Source organism: Balaenoptera musculus, chromosome 1 (genome assembly GCF_009873245.2).
Source record: "Balaenoptera musculus isolate JJ_BM4_2016_0621 chromosome 1, mBalMus1.pri.v3, whole genome shotgun sequence".
NCBI classification, from domain to species: Eukaryota; Metazoa; Chordata; class Mammalia; order Artiodactyla; family Balaenopteridae; genus Balaenoptera; species Balaenoptera musculus.
In genome coordinates, this window is record NC_045785.1 from 161,935,688 (window position 1) to 161,951,698 (window position 16,011).

Here is a 16,011-nt window from a genome sequence, read left to right on the forward strand (position 1 = left end):
ATTTCAACTGCTGTGCTGACAAAGGCTCTTTAATCAAGCTTTTAAAAATAATTCAAGCTTTAGTCATTGCCTCGTTTTTACTCCCAGAACTAATTTACTAAAAAAAATTCGGTGCAGCATAAAAATTTAGACAGTACCACTGGGTTTATTTCAGTGTTTGTGCTGCACAGGTATTGTTACAAGTTTTTGTAAGATTTAGCTAATGGAAAATTACAAGCATGTATAACCCCACTGTTCTGGGTGGTTTTATTGCTTGGTGCTGTGACCTCTTTAGGTCTCCCATGATCTTCTGTCATCAAGTCACACAACAGGTCCAGTGAAGCACATACATATACTGTTGAGAGATGGGCCAGAAGTGTGGGTAAGAAGGGAGGGCATGAAAGCGACTTTTTGTTTCCCAGGATGTTGGGGAAGAACCCACATGATTTACTGTTTAAAATCTTGAAGGCTAAAATTGGTGGAATGAGCAGTGCTTTCGTTAAAGATGGGGTTGGGTGAGCTACTTAGCGTCTCCATTAACAGCTGCTTAAGCGTCAAAATAAGTCTTCTATATGGAGATTGAGTCATTTTAATTCGGTTAATAGTCAGCATGGAGTTAATATACCTGTTCTGTAGTTCACTTTTGGTATTTCATTTTAAAAAAATAACATATGGTATAAAATAAAGTAAAATTCCAATCAGTCTTTTTTTAATATAAATTTATTTATTTATTTTTGGCTGTGCTGGGTCTTCGTTTCTGTGCGAGGGCTTTCTCCAGTTGCGGCGAGCGGGGGCCACTCTTCATCGCGGTGCGCTGGCCTCTCACTGTCGCGGCCTCTCCCGTTGCGGAGCACAGGCTCCAGATGCGCAGGCTCAGTAGTTGTGGCTCACGGGCTTAGTTGCTCTGCGGCATGTGGGATCCTCCCAGACCAGGGCTTGAACCCGTGTCCCCTGCATTGGCAGGCAGATTCCCAACCACTGCGCCACCAGGGAAGCCCCCAATCAGTCTTTTTTACCCAGTATTATTTTGGAATATATTTGAAAGATGAAACTATTGCTTAATATAGAATTAAGATCATCTCTACATTTTATTTGTTCATGTATCTCAGTATCACTTGGTAACAAATAATTGAGATGAAGCTGAGATTTAAAGATTCTATCATGGAGTTGGTCTTCTTTTCTTCAATATTTATTTGTGAAGCTTAGAATTTAACATCTAGAAGAATCCTTAGAAATCATCTTATTTTACTTTTTCATTTTTAAGTGAAGAAATTTGAAACATAAGATGTTCTCTTGCCTGAGTGGAGTCAGGGACTACTCAGTCACGGTGCTGTCCATTGATTGCTAGTGGCCACTCCATATCTCAAGGGGCAGAAGAGCCTAGCAGAATTTGTTATATAGACCTTGAAGCAAGCCTGATGATAAAAGTAATTTTGCCAGTAAAGAGAGGTAATCACAAACAGTTCACAAATGTTATAAACATATGTATACAGTTAAATAATGATTAATTTATATTTGTAGTTATATTCAGTTTAATGAATGTATTAGATCCTCAGCTTTAGAAGAAAATGTTTCTTATATCTAAGTGCTCTTTGTGGATCCTGATCTCTTTCTGGTCCCTCATTACAGTTCATTTTTTGGTCTGTCTTCCCCATCAGACTCCACCCATAAGAGCAGGAAGCCTCTGTCTTGTTCATTGTTGCTGTTTCTAGCACCCAGTAAAGCACTAATTGTTGACCAACTGCTCGGTTAGCTAACTCTGGTTTATATGGCTATGTGGGAAGCTTAGCATATTTTAAGTATCTTAAAAGTTTGCTTTTCTTCCCCCCCACCCTAGTGAACAGAGTATCTGTCAGGCAAGAGCTGCTGTGATGGTTTACGATGATGCCAATAAAAAGTGGGTGCCAGCTGGTGGTTCAACCGGGTTCAGCAGAGTTCATATATATCATCATACAGGCAACAACACATTCAGAGTGGTGGGCAGGAAGATTCAGGACCATCAGGTAAGGGTCTATTAAATTCTTAACGTTATCTAGTATTACATAAGGACTTGATACATTCAGTAAAATAAAGAAGTACTTTAAAATTATAGACAAAAGAGTCTCTATGGGAAAAAGGATATCGGTTTGCCTTCCCACCCTCTCCACCTTTTATAAAGCCTGAATTTAGATGAGGATTTAGAACTAATTGTTCAAGAATATAAATCTGAGTTTTTCAGTTACGAATATTCTTTAGATGCTTTGGCCTTCAAACTAGCTAGGTTTTGGAATCCAAAGTAAATTTAAGACAAACTAAAATGTGAAATACACTTAAGTAGCAGAGCGTGTTTAAGGAATTCATTTCCCACCAAAGGTATGGGGTATGGGATTATAGGAAAGAGTTCAAAATGTAAGTAGTTTCATAAAATATTGTTAAATTCATATACGATAGAAAAATTGTAGGTATTAAGGTTGCCGGAATAGTTAGGCTTTTGTAATCGTGTCTGCCATGACAACTAAGCTTTTACTGATTCCCTGCTCTGGATTTCTTAGAAAGGTGACTGGATTATCTGATTACTTGAGTTCTTGGGCCTTAACAGATCAGGAGCAGTAGATAGAGGAAAATATAAATAGGGTCTTGTTAGCATTAAGTATATACCAGTAGCAGTGAGGGCTTTTATAAAGAACAGATTTACAAAATACTTTTTTTTGGCTCTGGTAAGATGGTAAAATCAACCAATGTTAAACATATGCAGGAAAAATGTAACACATTTCCATCTGAGTTCTTACTAAAGAAAGGTAGGTCCCTGCATTTCCACTAGGAGACCGGGTGGTGTAGTGTGGTGTGGCCAGATGCTGCAGCAGCCCTGTGTTTTGGGATGGAGATTATGAACTGGTAGTATCCAGGGGCTTAGATTTTGTGGCCTGTGAGAGGCTGGGCTTTGAAACCAGCATCTCTGCATAAAGCTGAGGCCTCTTCAAGGGGCTGCACACCATAAAAAGAGGACTTAGAAAAATCCTCCTAATCGGCAAAGAAGTTTGTTTCTGTCTGAGCTGATTTAGGAGCTCCTCTGAAAGATGGAAACCTCCAACTTCACTTACACAACTCCAGTCAAGAAATTAACCAATACTGGTTGCAGGCCAGTGAAACTCCTAGGGCACCTGGCAAAAACAAATGCATTGCTCCCCTGGAGAGGAACTTCTAAAGACCTGAATCAGTTTGCCGAAAGGCAGGTCACTGAATTTAGCAAGTTTAACTATTAATACTAACTGGCCCAGCCTGCCCTCTGTCCTCTCAGGCCCCCTGCCCTGTTCTTCCTCCTCCCTAGCCTCCTTCCTTTTGCTTTCTGTGCCTGTTGCTCAGCCCTTCTCTGGTCTCCACAGTCTTTGTACCAAGAACCCTCTCTCCCTGGGGGTATCCAGGTCATTCTGAGTACTTTCTCTCCCCTTTGTCTTTCCTCCAGCAAAGTGTACCAGCAGTGAGTTAGGCCAGAGACAAAGTGAATACTTCCTAAGATGCTACTATAGAGAAAAACTGGAAACTGGACAACTAGAACTTTGTAGAAATTATCGAACATTTTAAACACAACTTTCCAAACTAGTAGCTGTAAAATAAATTTTTGGTAAATTCAGTGAATTGGTCATTTGATAACACTGATGAACAAACCTAAAAGTATCTAAATATTGGCAAAAAAGAAAATATTTAAAAATAATTGGATCAAATCATTATTTGTAAACTTGAATATAATGTTATATGTCAGTTATACCTCAACTGAAAAAAAAATTAGAAGTCTGTGTAAGTCAGGAAATTTCCATATGAAATACTGAAATTTTTATTCATAAGAGAAGTAAACTTTCCTATGACTTCCAGTTTTGACAAATAGAGTGTTTCTTAAAATACTGGACATTTAAAAACACACTCCTAAATAATTTGTGACACTAAGATGAAATCATTATGAAGATTAGAAAATGTTTAAAAATTTAAAAAAACCAACCTCGATCTGAGTGACAAGATATTACATATAGAAACCTGTGGCATGTCTAAGTTGTCCTTAGATGGACCACCCACCCCCGCCCCCCCCGTTTATTCTCATATCTGCAAATCTGTTTCTGTTTTGTCATGTTTGTTCGTTTGTTTTGTTTTTTAGATGCCTCATGTAAGTGAAATCATAGCGTATTTGTCTTTCTTTGTCTGACTTATTCAGCATGATACCCTCTAGGTAGATGGACAAATCTTAATGGCATATAATAAGCAAACCCAAAAAAGCAGAAGGAAATACTAAAAATAAAAGAAAAAAATAACTAAATAATAAATAGAAATTATTAACACAGAAGCTGCTTCCCTGAATAAATTGACAGAATCAAACAAAAAAATTAAAAGCTATAAATAAACAATATTAGGGTTGGAAAGAGATATCACTATAGTTATAGTAAGGAAATAAATTATAATATTATGAACAGCTTTACACTAATAAATGGGCCATTTTGTAGAAAAATATAATTTACCACACCTGGCAGAAAAGTATAGAAACATAATAGACCTCAGTCATAAAATGTATCAGTAGTTAATTATCTACCCCCAAAATTTAAAAAAAAAGGAGAACATCCAGAGCATTTATAAACAAAATCTAAAAACCTTCAAGCTATTACCTGTTTTATGCAAACGGTTCTAAAGAAGAGTGTTTTATGAGGCTAGTATAATTTTGATATCTGAGACATAGAAGAGCCATTTGAGAGAGGAAACTTATAAGCATGTTTCACTTAAGAACATTGATATAGATATAAAAGTCCTCAATAAGATATTAGCTGACCAAATGCAACAATGTATATGGGGGAAAAAAAGACCACCACTTGACCAAATAGGATTTATCTCTTTATCTCAGTAATTTAAGGGTAGTTTAACATTAGATAACCTATTAATTTGCTAGGAGAAAACCTATAAGAAACAAGAGTCTCAGGAAAAACACTGATAAAATTAAAATCCATACATAATGATTCTCAGCATGTTTGGCATAAAAATGAGTTTTCTTAAGCTGATAAGGATGAATAATATAAACATACAGCAAACATCTTACAAGATGGTTCAATGTTGGAAGGATTTCCATTAAACTCAGGAATAAGTTTGAGGATTTCAGCTTTAATCATCTTCATTTAGTATTGCAGAAGAGGTAACCTAGTAATATGAAGATGAAGAAATAGAAGCAGTAAGGATTGAAAAGGAAGAAACAGAGCTGACCTTATTCGCTGATGATATAATTGTCTACGTAAAAAATTCCCAAGAGTATCTGCAGATAAAATATTAGAACTAATAAGATTGTTCAGCAAGGTTGCTGGACATAACATCAGTATATAAAAATCAGTAGCATTTTTGTAGAACTAACGATAAACAAATTGAAAATATAATTTTATACAGATACTGCTTAAAGGAACAAAAATGATAAAGTACCTAAGAATAAATCTAATAAATAATTGGTTTCTTTTCATTCCAGAGTACCTTTTTTCATTTCTTAATGGTTATCAGTCTGTTCTATGTAGAAACATATTAGTATAATTTATTAAACAACATCTAAACTTTCTGTACTAAGAGACATTAAAAAAAAAATGACCCACCATTTATTTGTAAAATTGAGTATGTACAAATTGTATACATATATATGAAAAGCTACCATTTTTCTCCTTAATACTTGAGTGCTTTTTATGTTCTAGGCATTGTAGTTAGGTTTTATATAGATAATAATTCCTGACCTTGAAGAACAATGCAGTAAAGAATGGGATATTATGCATGTAAGGAAAACAGCACAGTTAGTTGTTTCATTTATGACAAATCATTGCACAGTGAGGGCATAAAAGAATGATCACTTTGTTGAGAAGATGGGAAAGAGGGTTGTGGATGACTTCATAGACAAGATAAGCTATTGAGCCACGTCAGAAGGAAGTATAGGTGTTTAACTGCACGGTTTAATCTGTTACGCTCAGGCTAAAAATGGATGGGTGTGCGTAGGATGGAAATCACTAATCTAGATGCAAGCTCATTGGGTTTGAAGTATTAGGATTATGAAGAAGTCCAAACCTGATAACATCCTTAGTGAACATCCAATAAACAGTTATTATTGAATGAAGGTATATGCATCCCCCTTGACTTTGAAAGCTTTTTGAGATTATACAGCTTTGTCAATCCTTGAAAGTTAGAATCGAATGAAATAATTTGTTCACATTTTAAAATTTCTATATTGGAAAAAGTGAACTCATGATTTAGATAATTCTCTTTTGATTCCAGTAATATTTTCCTCAACTTTTTCTAATATTCTGTCACTGAACAAGTTGAAAAAAGTGAACATAACTATCTTTTTTTGCCTGCCCTTTTAACCTATTTGCCAAGCAGGGATATATATAGATTTGCCTTAAAATTTGGTTTATAATTTTCTGGTAATGTTAAATTCTAGCTTTGGGTTTCTAGTAGCTAAGGATTTGTGACCTCCCCACCCCGCAGCCCGATATGTATAGAAATCATATGGTAGGAGGCGATCATATCTTCTTAATTGTAGTAAAAATAAGAAAATTTACCATTTTAACCATTTTTAATGTACAGTTCAGTGACATTAAATACATTCATATTGTTGTGCTGCAACCGTCACTGCTATTCATCTCCAGAACTTTTTCATCCTCCCAAACTGAAACTCTGAACCCTTTAAACAATAATTTTCCATTTCCCTCTACCCATAACCCCTGGCAACCTCCATTCTCCATTCTATTTTTATGAATTTTACTATTCTAGGCATTTCAAATAATTGGAATCATACAATATTTGACCTTTTATATATGGCTTATTTCACTTAGCATAACATCTTTAAGTGGTCATATTTTAAAAATAGTTGTCAAATTTGGGTATTGGTGGATGAGGTAATTTAATTTAGATAGAGCCTCTCTCTGTGAACCAAAACAATTGGACAGAATATTTAAAAGAAAGAAGTCTATTTGGAGAGCTTACGTGGCAATGAAGAATTATGGGTCCATGACCTAAAAGCAGAAAGAACCAGAGAAGTGAGCCCAGCTTGGGACCTATGTTTACCTGGAAGCACATATCAGTTTTGAAAGAGGGGACTGAGTAGCTGAACAGAGCTTTTGGCAGACTCCTGGGACTAGTAGAACAAAAATTATAAGTTAGGGACTGCTAATGAGGGGAGGGTTGTCTTGGTAATCCCCCAGGCCATGATTTGGGACCCAGAAGCCCCATACCCTGGGGAAGAAGTTTGACTCATAAGTAGACTGGCCTTTATAGGAACTGATACTCAGCCTCTAATGACATTTTAATCACTTTTGGATTAAGGTAATTTGAGATTGTTAGTTTCCCTAGCTGCTTGTCGGAAACAAATGTAAATCTCCCCTGCAAAAATATAACATCATTGTAGGCCTCAAAATTTCCATATAGTTGTCCATAGACAATGTCTGGCATTCAGTCAAAATAACCAGAATGCGAGGAGACAAGAGGAACAGTAATAGAACAAACCCACTGGGAATCCAGTTAATGGGATTACCAGAAATTGACTTTAAAATAACTGTGCTTAATATATTCAAGGAAATGAAAGATAAGATTGAGAATTTCAGTAGAGAACTGGAAACTTTTTTGAAAAAAGAGCCAAATGGAAATGTTGGAATTGAAAAATAAAATAACTGCTATTAACAACTCAGTGATGGGTTTTACAACAAATTAGAAACCACTAAAAAGAATTAGTAAACTGGAATATAAGTCAGAAAGAAATACTCAGTCTGAAGCTGTGATGTTCTGAGAGAGAAAAATATGGACATATGAAAAAGCTTAAGAGACATAGGAAATACAGTAAAAAAAAGTATAAGGTATACACATACGTTATTGGAGTCCCAGAGGAGAGGAGAGAATGGGGCAGGAGCAGTAATTGAAGACATAATAGTGAACAAGAATTTTCAGAAGTGATGAAAGGACATCAACTTAGAAATGCTGTAAATCTTAAATGGGATAAATACAAAGAAAACCACATATAAACCCATCATATTAAAATCACTGTAAACTAAATTCAAGGTGAAACTCTTCAGAGCAGTCAGTGAAAAAAGGACAACTTTAGAGAAGCAACAATAAACTGTCAGCTGACTTCTCTGTAGAAACAACAAAAACTTAAGAGGCAGTAGATTGCAAAGAACTAAAAGAAAATGAGTGGCCACTTAAAGTTCCAAACCTAATACAAATAGTCTTCAAAAATCAAGGTGAAACAAAGATATTTTCTTACAAACCAAAGTGGAGATAATTCATCACCAGGAGATCTGCTTTGAATGAAATTCTAAACGGTGTTATTCAATATCAGAAATGGTCCAAACAGAAGCTTGAAGAGGGCAGAAGGAATAAAAAGCAACAGAAAATGTAACTATTGGGTAAATCTTAAATGATCATCAACTGTATAAGACTACTAATAATGTTTTATGAGGTTTAAAATATCAATGGAATTAAAACACCTGATAAAACTAGTGTAGGACTCCTAGGATGGGCATTGGAAGAAAGGGAATGTTATTGGAGATAAAGTATTGTAAGTCCTTGTATTGTTGAGGTAAAGATAAACATACTAGTTTTTATTTGTCTTTGATAAGTTTAAGGTACCTGTTGTAATCTCTAGGGCAGCCACTAAAACAACAGTGAAAACATGTATAACTAGCAAGCTAATAGAGGGGACAATAATAAACAACTCTAAAAGAAAGTATGATAGATTTAGACCCAAATTTATATATAATTTACATTAAATGTAAATGGACTGAACACTACAATTAAAAGCAGAGACTGGCAGATTGGATAAATAACACAAAATTGATAGTATAAAATTATAGCTGCACACAAAGGACTGAGAACAGCCAAAGCAATATTGAGGAACAACAAAGTAGGAGGACATACTCTAGTGGCTATCAAGACCTACTATAAAGCTACAATAATTAAGACACTGATGTTGGCTCAGAGATAGGCATATTGGCTAGTAGAACAAAATAGAGCCGTTTAGTCACTTGATTTATGAAAAAGGTAAACCTGCAGCAAGTTAATAGGTAGTGCTGGATCAATTGGACAGCCATATTGAAACAAAAAGGAAACTTGAACCTTATATCATACCATAGGCATAAATCAATTCCAGTTGGATTGGAGATGTAAATATGAAAGTTAATACAATGAAGCTTCTATAAAGTAATATGGGATAATATTTTCATGACTTGGGATTGAGAAACATTTCTTAAACAGGTTACAAAAAAGCATTAACTATAAAGAAAAAGATTGTGAATTTGGACTGCATAAAAGATAAGAACTCCTGTTCATCAAAAGACACCATTCAGAGAGTGAAAAGGCAAGTCACAAAATGGAAGAAGTATTTGTAACACATAACTGATGATCCCAACAGTGGGATCATCCAGAATATGTAAAGGACTCTTACAGATCAACAAAGAAAAAGATGGACAACTCAGTAAAAAAAATGGGCAAGAGATTTAATTTAAGCAGGTATTCATAAAAGAAGATCTCTAGATAGCCATTAAAACATGAAAAGGTGCTAAATCTCAATATTAATCAGGGAAATGCTAACTAGAACCACAACGATGTAGTATTCATACCCAGCAGAATTGCTAAAGTAAAGATTGAGTATACCAATTACAGTGTTGCACTGTATGTGCAGTTGTACAAGCTCTTGTATACTGCTGGGGGAGTGAAAATTGATAGGACCTATATGGAAAGCTACTTTGAGTTTTCTACTGAAGTTGAACATAGGTATGGCTTGTGACATTTCCACTGCTGGGTATATGCCCAACAGAAATGTGTGCTCATTTGGTGGACATTTGGTAGGATGTTCATAACATTGTTATTTTTAATAACACCAAACTGGAAATAATCCAGATGTTCATTAATGGGAAAATGGGTGAATAAACATGATTTGTACAATGGGATACCATAGAGTGATGAAAAAGAATAAACCACAAGTACATGCAACAAATAGATACCTCTCATAAATAATTTTGAGGGAAAGATGGCAGATAAATTACAATATGTATTGTGTAACTCCATTTATATAAAATCCCCAAACCTACAAAACTGATCTTTGATGTTAGAGGTATGACTAATACCTTTTGGGAGGCAGGAGGAGTTAAGGAGCAGGTTTCTGATGTTAACGTCATATCTCTTGATTAGGGTTTTGGCTACATGGGAGCAATCACTGAGATAACATGCTTATGTTTTACACACTTTCTGAATTTATAATACCTCAGTAAACATGTTCAAATATATTTAATGAGGGATATAGATTTTCTTTCATTTTGCTGATTTACTCTTTTAAGGCCAGACCTTTGTAACTATCAGACAGCCTAACGTCCATCAGACTGTTACTTCTGCAGACTAATTTTACCCTAGATAATTGTTTTAACCATTTTTTGCCAAGGTGTGTCAGGAGCGGGTTTGAATGAATATGTCCAATCAGGATTTGTTGACGTTGTTGATTTTGCCAGTTATTAGCTTGACTATAAAAAGAATTACTGTCTTTTAGGTCGTGATAAATTGTGCCATTCCTAAAGGGTTGAAGTACAATCAAGCTACACAGACCTTCCACCAATGGCGGGATGCTAGACAGGTGTATGGTCTTAACTTTGGCAGCAAAGAAGATGCCAATGTCTTCGCAAGTGCCATGATGCATGCCTTAGAAGTGTTGAATTCACAGGAAACAGGTAGGGCGTCCTCTGGTTACTTGTTTTCTTGAACTGAAGTGTCATGTATATGTTAAACCAAATCTTTTCTGACCAACTTTTATTTAAATCGTGTATGTATTTGAAGTGATTCTTGAATTTCTCTTGTTTTCTACAAAAATGTGAACTTTTGGTTGTTGATGATAAATGTGTACTATAAAAGGATAATCTTATGAGACTGTTAGTAGTTAGTAATTTTTTAACCTCATTTGAAGTTATTTAGTTTGTTTATTCCGATCTAGAACCTCAACTTTCATTGCAAGGACATGAGACCCAGAGAATATGCAGTGGATTGAATATGCATATTTGTCATCATCTTATTTTTTATGAAAAAACACATGTTTTCTCAAACACGTTTTTTAAGCCACTACTGAACTTCAAGTAGGACTGTCTACTTCCTAGTAGATAAAAATTCCATTCTGAAAGTTGTTTAAAGATTTTTTGGAGTGCCCTCAGGTGGTACAAGTCATGAATTGCATGTCCTCTGACACTGCATCGTGGTCAGAAAGATGTGTAGAAATAATTCACATTATTTTTAAAAAACACAGGATTTAAAACTGTGTATGTATCAGAGGTGAGCTTTTTTTAAATTTTGGCTTAAAAAAATAGGAAAAAATATACCAATTTGTGGTTCTCTCTTTAGGGAGATAGATTTTATAATCAGAAAATTAAGGTTATAATAAAACAAGACATATGATTACTCTTGCCTTTGTGTATTTAGTAGCAATCTTATTGATATAAGCATGCCATAAATAAAATTTATTTGTATATTTTAAGAGGAAGGAACTTATATAGTTACATTAAAATTTGGTATTTTGTTGAAGGTATAGAATTTCAGAACCTGTTATAGATACTTTAAATTTTATACCTTGCCCTATTCTAAAAAGGATTGAAACATCTAGCCCATGTGTTAGTCTATTTCACATATGAATTTCAGAGTAAGAAGACCCTTTGGAATCTTGCTAAAACTACATTATGCCTATAGGTGGTTTATATTAGATTTTCTTTTGAGGAAATTAGTATCTCTATAAATAATTTGTACATAACTCTCATATCTTATCTATTTTGAGAAAATAAATCACTGGAACTTCTTTTGGTTTGTCAGTAAGTCCAGAAAATAGCATAGAAAAGTCTGCTCGTATGTACAGTCTTGTATGTAGATCATCTAAGTCACTGTACTTTTCTTTCAGGCATCAGTATTTTATCAGCATTCTCCTGTAGGTATAGAATTGCTCTTCTGTTGCCATAGTTTTACCATAAGGAAACAACTCTAATTGTGGTTCTTAATATCTTAATTAAATAGATCAACTACATAATAAATAATTAAAGGACCAAACTTTAGATCTAAGAGCATATGTATGACAATAACATTTGGCTTCTCCATGTTTGGAACAATATAACATTACTTTTATTTCTGAACCTTCAAAAGAGTATCCATGGATATTGGGAATTAAATGTTACTAATTTAAAGTGGTTAAAATTATTATTGTTCATCTTGTCATCAATTTTTTTTAACCAATTGGAAAAGATTGTTTTTATCAGTGTATATTCATATAATTTGTTTTCAAAATGCAAATGCTAACTAATGTTTTTTTCTTCTGATCTTGATCTTTTGAAATTAATGAGTCTTAATGTGGAGAGACTCAATTACATTCTCTATTATAAAGTAATTTCCACATTATAGAAAGTTTAGTAAATGGGAAGATCGCCCATCATCTCATTAGCTACACAAGCATTTTGGTAAGGCAGAAAAATTGAATAGATTCTTCTCAGATAATTTTGAAGCTTTATTCTCTTCTCTGTCACAGTCTCAACTTATCATGGGCTGAGGAAAGAGAGAGAATGGTGGAAGAAGTTGGTCCATCCTAGCCATCTCCTTGCATCATGGCCCCAGTCACTGGCAAAGGAACTTTTGGTTCTGTAGCTTTTTCATCAGAGAAGACAAAGAAAGCATATAAAATGGCTGATGTTCTTTATAATCTGATTTATTTAGAAAATGACTGTTTTTGTAAATTACTGTAGTTAAACACTGTCTCTGATTTTTGGTAGCATTAATTGGCTTGGCAGTGGAGGCACAGGAGGATTTAGATGATATGAATCAGAAGTGTCCTCGGGAAAGGATACAAACTTTTCTGTAGATCTCTGAAGTAGGATAGGTACGTACCCCACCCCAGAGTTATTTAGTGGGCCCCTCCTATCCACCTAAACAAACATACCCAATAATATCACCTCTCATCTTGAACACCTTTTCCCCTTCCACAGCTGTTTGCTTTGGGTTCATAGCCAATTCCTTGCTAAAACCATCTATTCTCTTCTTGCCAAAACCAAGTTGGGAAAGCTTAACTCTTGTATGTCCCTCCCTAAGCAAACACTGTACCCCATAAATCTCTGATCAGAAGCAAAAGAAACAAACTTATTCATAAAGGTAAAGTAACTATAGCTGTTAGTCTTTTTTACTTAGTGTTTTGTCACTTTTTAAAACCAGTTTTCCATATTGAATGCTTCTGGCTTTTTTGTTTACTAGGTGTTAATGTATTATTCGTTGAATATTTGTTAGTCCTTCTTAGTGGTGTTCAGGCATTTTTAAGTTATGGACACCTTTGTTCAAACAAAATCTTTTTCAGATGCTCAGTTCATATACAGACCCCTCCCCACAAAACAAAAACAAAAACAAACCTCCAGAGCTTCTCTGATTAATGTGGGAGTTGGAAGCCCATAACCACTGGGGCACCCATGTACCCCAGAGCAGGATTTGGAAATTACTAACCCATCTTCTCTGCCAAAATAAAAAATCACACAATTCTCCCTTCCTCTTTCCCTTGCCCCCCACGTCTCTAAATCCTCAAGCAAAATTTTTAAATTAAGAAAAAACAGCTTTTTCTGTAGCTCGTCATACTGACCTTTAAAAGGTGCTCTGTGTACATGTTTAATATTTCCATTTCTTTTATGAAAAGGGTGGGTGGCAGAAATGTTTTCCTTTATTTTGTTTTTAACTTGATGTGCAAGTATCTAATATACTGGAAAGTACAGGAGGTGCTAAATACAGTGAGTTCTGTTTGGAATTTAAAAAACACAAGTCACATGTTCTAACATTTTTGAAGAAGAGCTGAATTAGTGCTTTCTTTTAATACCAAAAGCTGCAGTTTATCAGTTTCCTTTGTCTAATGGAAATGGACTCAAATAAGTACATTCAAAATGCGTTATCCCGCCTGATATTTTTGATTTCTGTATTATTTATCAAGTACATTTATAGCAGTTTTGCAGATAATAGTTATGGATTATATAAAATGTAAAGTCAGTCCTTTTCATGATTGGTGGGTGTGAACTTGCACAATCTATTTCATTTTGAAAAAGATTTAAGTCATTTGAAAAGGAAATAATTTTTAAATTCCTTTTTTTTTAAAAGGAAAATCATATTAGTGTTCAGTAAGATTATTCTACTATTGTTCTACTGAACCAAGGTTAAGCATACCTTTATAAGAGGAAAACCTTAAAATATTTTACCATTAACTAAGACTGCTTTTGCTGGATTTTGTTTTATATCTATTGAAAGCAAGATATCCTCCTGTTGGAAATTTTCTTTAGACTTTGTAATTAAAGATTTATAAAGACTGAGATTCCATTCATTTTTTTAACTGTTAACTTGGCCTGATAAACCTTTCACTGTGTGCATTTGTATGAGTTTTATCTTAGCATTTTTTAATCTTTTTGAGATATGTTTTGGAATTAAATGGATTTAAAATATCTCAAAAAGTTTCTAGAAATACTTTATATGTTTTATAGTGACAGTTATTTTTCATTCTTCCAGAATGCCAGTATTCATGGGAGCAATATTAAGGTTATATCACAGAAACCATCAAACAGGTTTTGAGCTTAGGTCCTGTGCTAGGCACTGGGAATAAAGCTAACATGATAAGGCCTATCCCTTGCCTTCCAGGATTTCACAGCAAAATTAGAATTCGGTTTGTAAAATGTTGTGAATGAAGTATGCAGAAGAAAATTCTAGGGTAAAGGAAAGTTTTGAAGAGAAGGTGGTGCTTGAACTATGTTTTAAAGAATGAGTAGGTGATAGAAGAACATTCTGGATTGGCTTGGAGGCATGAGAGCCTGGAGCAATTGGGAAACAAGCAGGTGATGTTGTGGCTTGGGCACGAGAGTTTCTATTGGGGGAGGGAAGTCACAAGAGATAAGACAGGGAAGGGCCTTGTATTCTTGCTGAAGGGTGTGCAACTCATGAAGTCGGTCTGGTCTGCAGTACGGTCTTTGAAGGGTGCTGAATAAATGTTTGATGTGATCAGGTTTGTGCTTCAGGACAAAAGTGATGGATTGGTGAGCATGTGGTTGCAGGCATGGAGGTGGGTTTTGGACGCCGCTGTGATAATATCAGTGAGAACGATGAGGCCTGAAGTGACATGGTATAAAGAGGAAAGGAGCCGAGTGAAGAGGAGGTGACAAACTTTATTCAGTGCCTACCGTGCCTGTGAAGACATTGTTCTAGGCCTTCTACTTATGTCCTCATTTAGTCGTTAAAGCAGTTCTGAGGCAAGAATAATAATCTGTTTATCAGGCACCGGCTGTGTGGCAGGTCCTAATTGGGCACGTTTATTACTGATAAACTTTATAACAACACTGCAAAGTTGGTGGCATTATCCTTGCTTTAGAGATGATGGAGCTTTCAGAAGGTCACTGGCCTGGCCCAAGGGCCCACAGCTAGACAGTGGCTTAAGTGGCGTTTGTACCCAGATTTAATTTTAGCATTCAGCCTCTTTCCACTATATCTGTGAGACATAACGGACAAGTCAGGGAGGAGAGGGTGGTGTTCTAAGACAATTACCAGATGTGTCAGTTTGGGCAACTGGTGACGATGGATTCTAAAGGTGGTCTTGGATAATAGTTTTCACTTCTAGCTTTCCTTAATCAATAATCTTACTGGAGAAGTAACACTGAAACAGATAAAGCGTTAGCTGTTCATCAGGATTAAATGAGTAACAGGTTTGGGGGTTGGGTGGGTGGGACAGTTTTCTTGTGGGTGCTGCCATGTACTGCTTCCTTCTCTAACTTACCTCTTCACACCCTTCCCCATTTATAAATTCAGTCTCCACAATAATGTGAGGTTAATCTGTCACCCCCAATTTCCAATTAGGAAGACTGATATGGAGAGGTGGGACTTCCCTGAGGTCACATATACCTAGAAAGGGAGGCACAAGGGGGTTGGGTTTTCCGACCTCCGGGCCATTTCTTTTTATTGCATTTCTCTGCTTTTCAATTCAAGATCTTCAAAGCATATTTTAAAAGGCTTTTGAGGGAAGTCAGTTTCAGG

General features: G+C 35.4%; 1 protein-coding gene across 9 annotated transcripts in view; it reads left to right on the top strand.

Annotated features, from left to right (window-relative positions):
- Positions 1–16,011, top strand: part of ENAH (ENAH actin regulator) — a 153,274-nt gene that overhangs the window by 77,442 nt on the left and 59,821 nt on the right. For all 9 annotated transcript variants that reach the window (XM_036830684.1, XM_036830693.1, XM_036830638.1 and 6 more), the window contains 2 exons: positions 1,817–1,982; positions 10,496–10,673. In XM_036830684.1, coding sequence (XP_036686579.1) covers positions 1,817–1,982; positions 10,496–10,673 — 344 coding nt within the window. The remainder of the gene's footprint in view (positions 1–1,816; positions 1,983–10,495; positions 10,674–16,011) is intronic.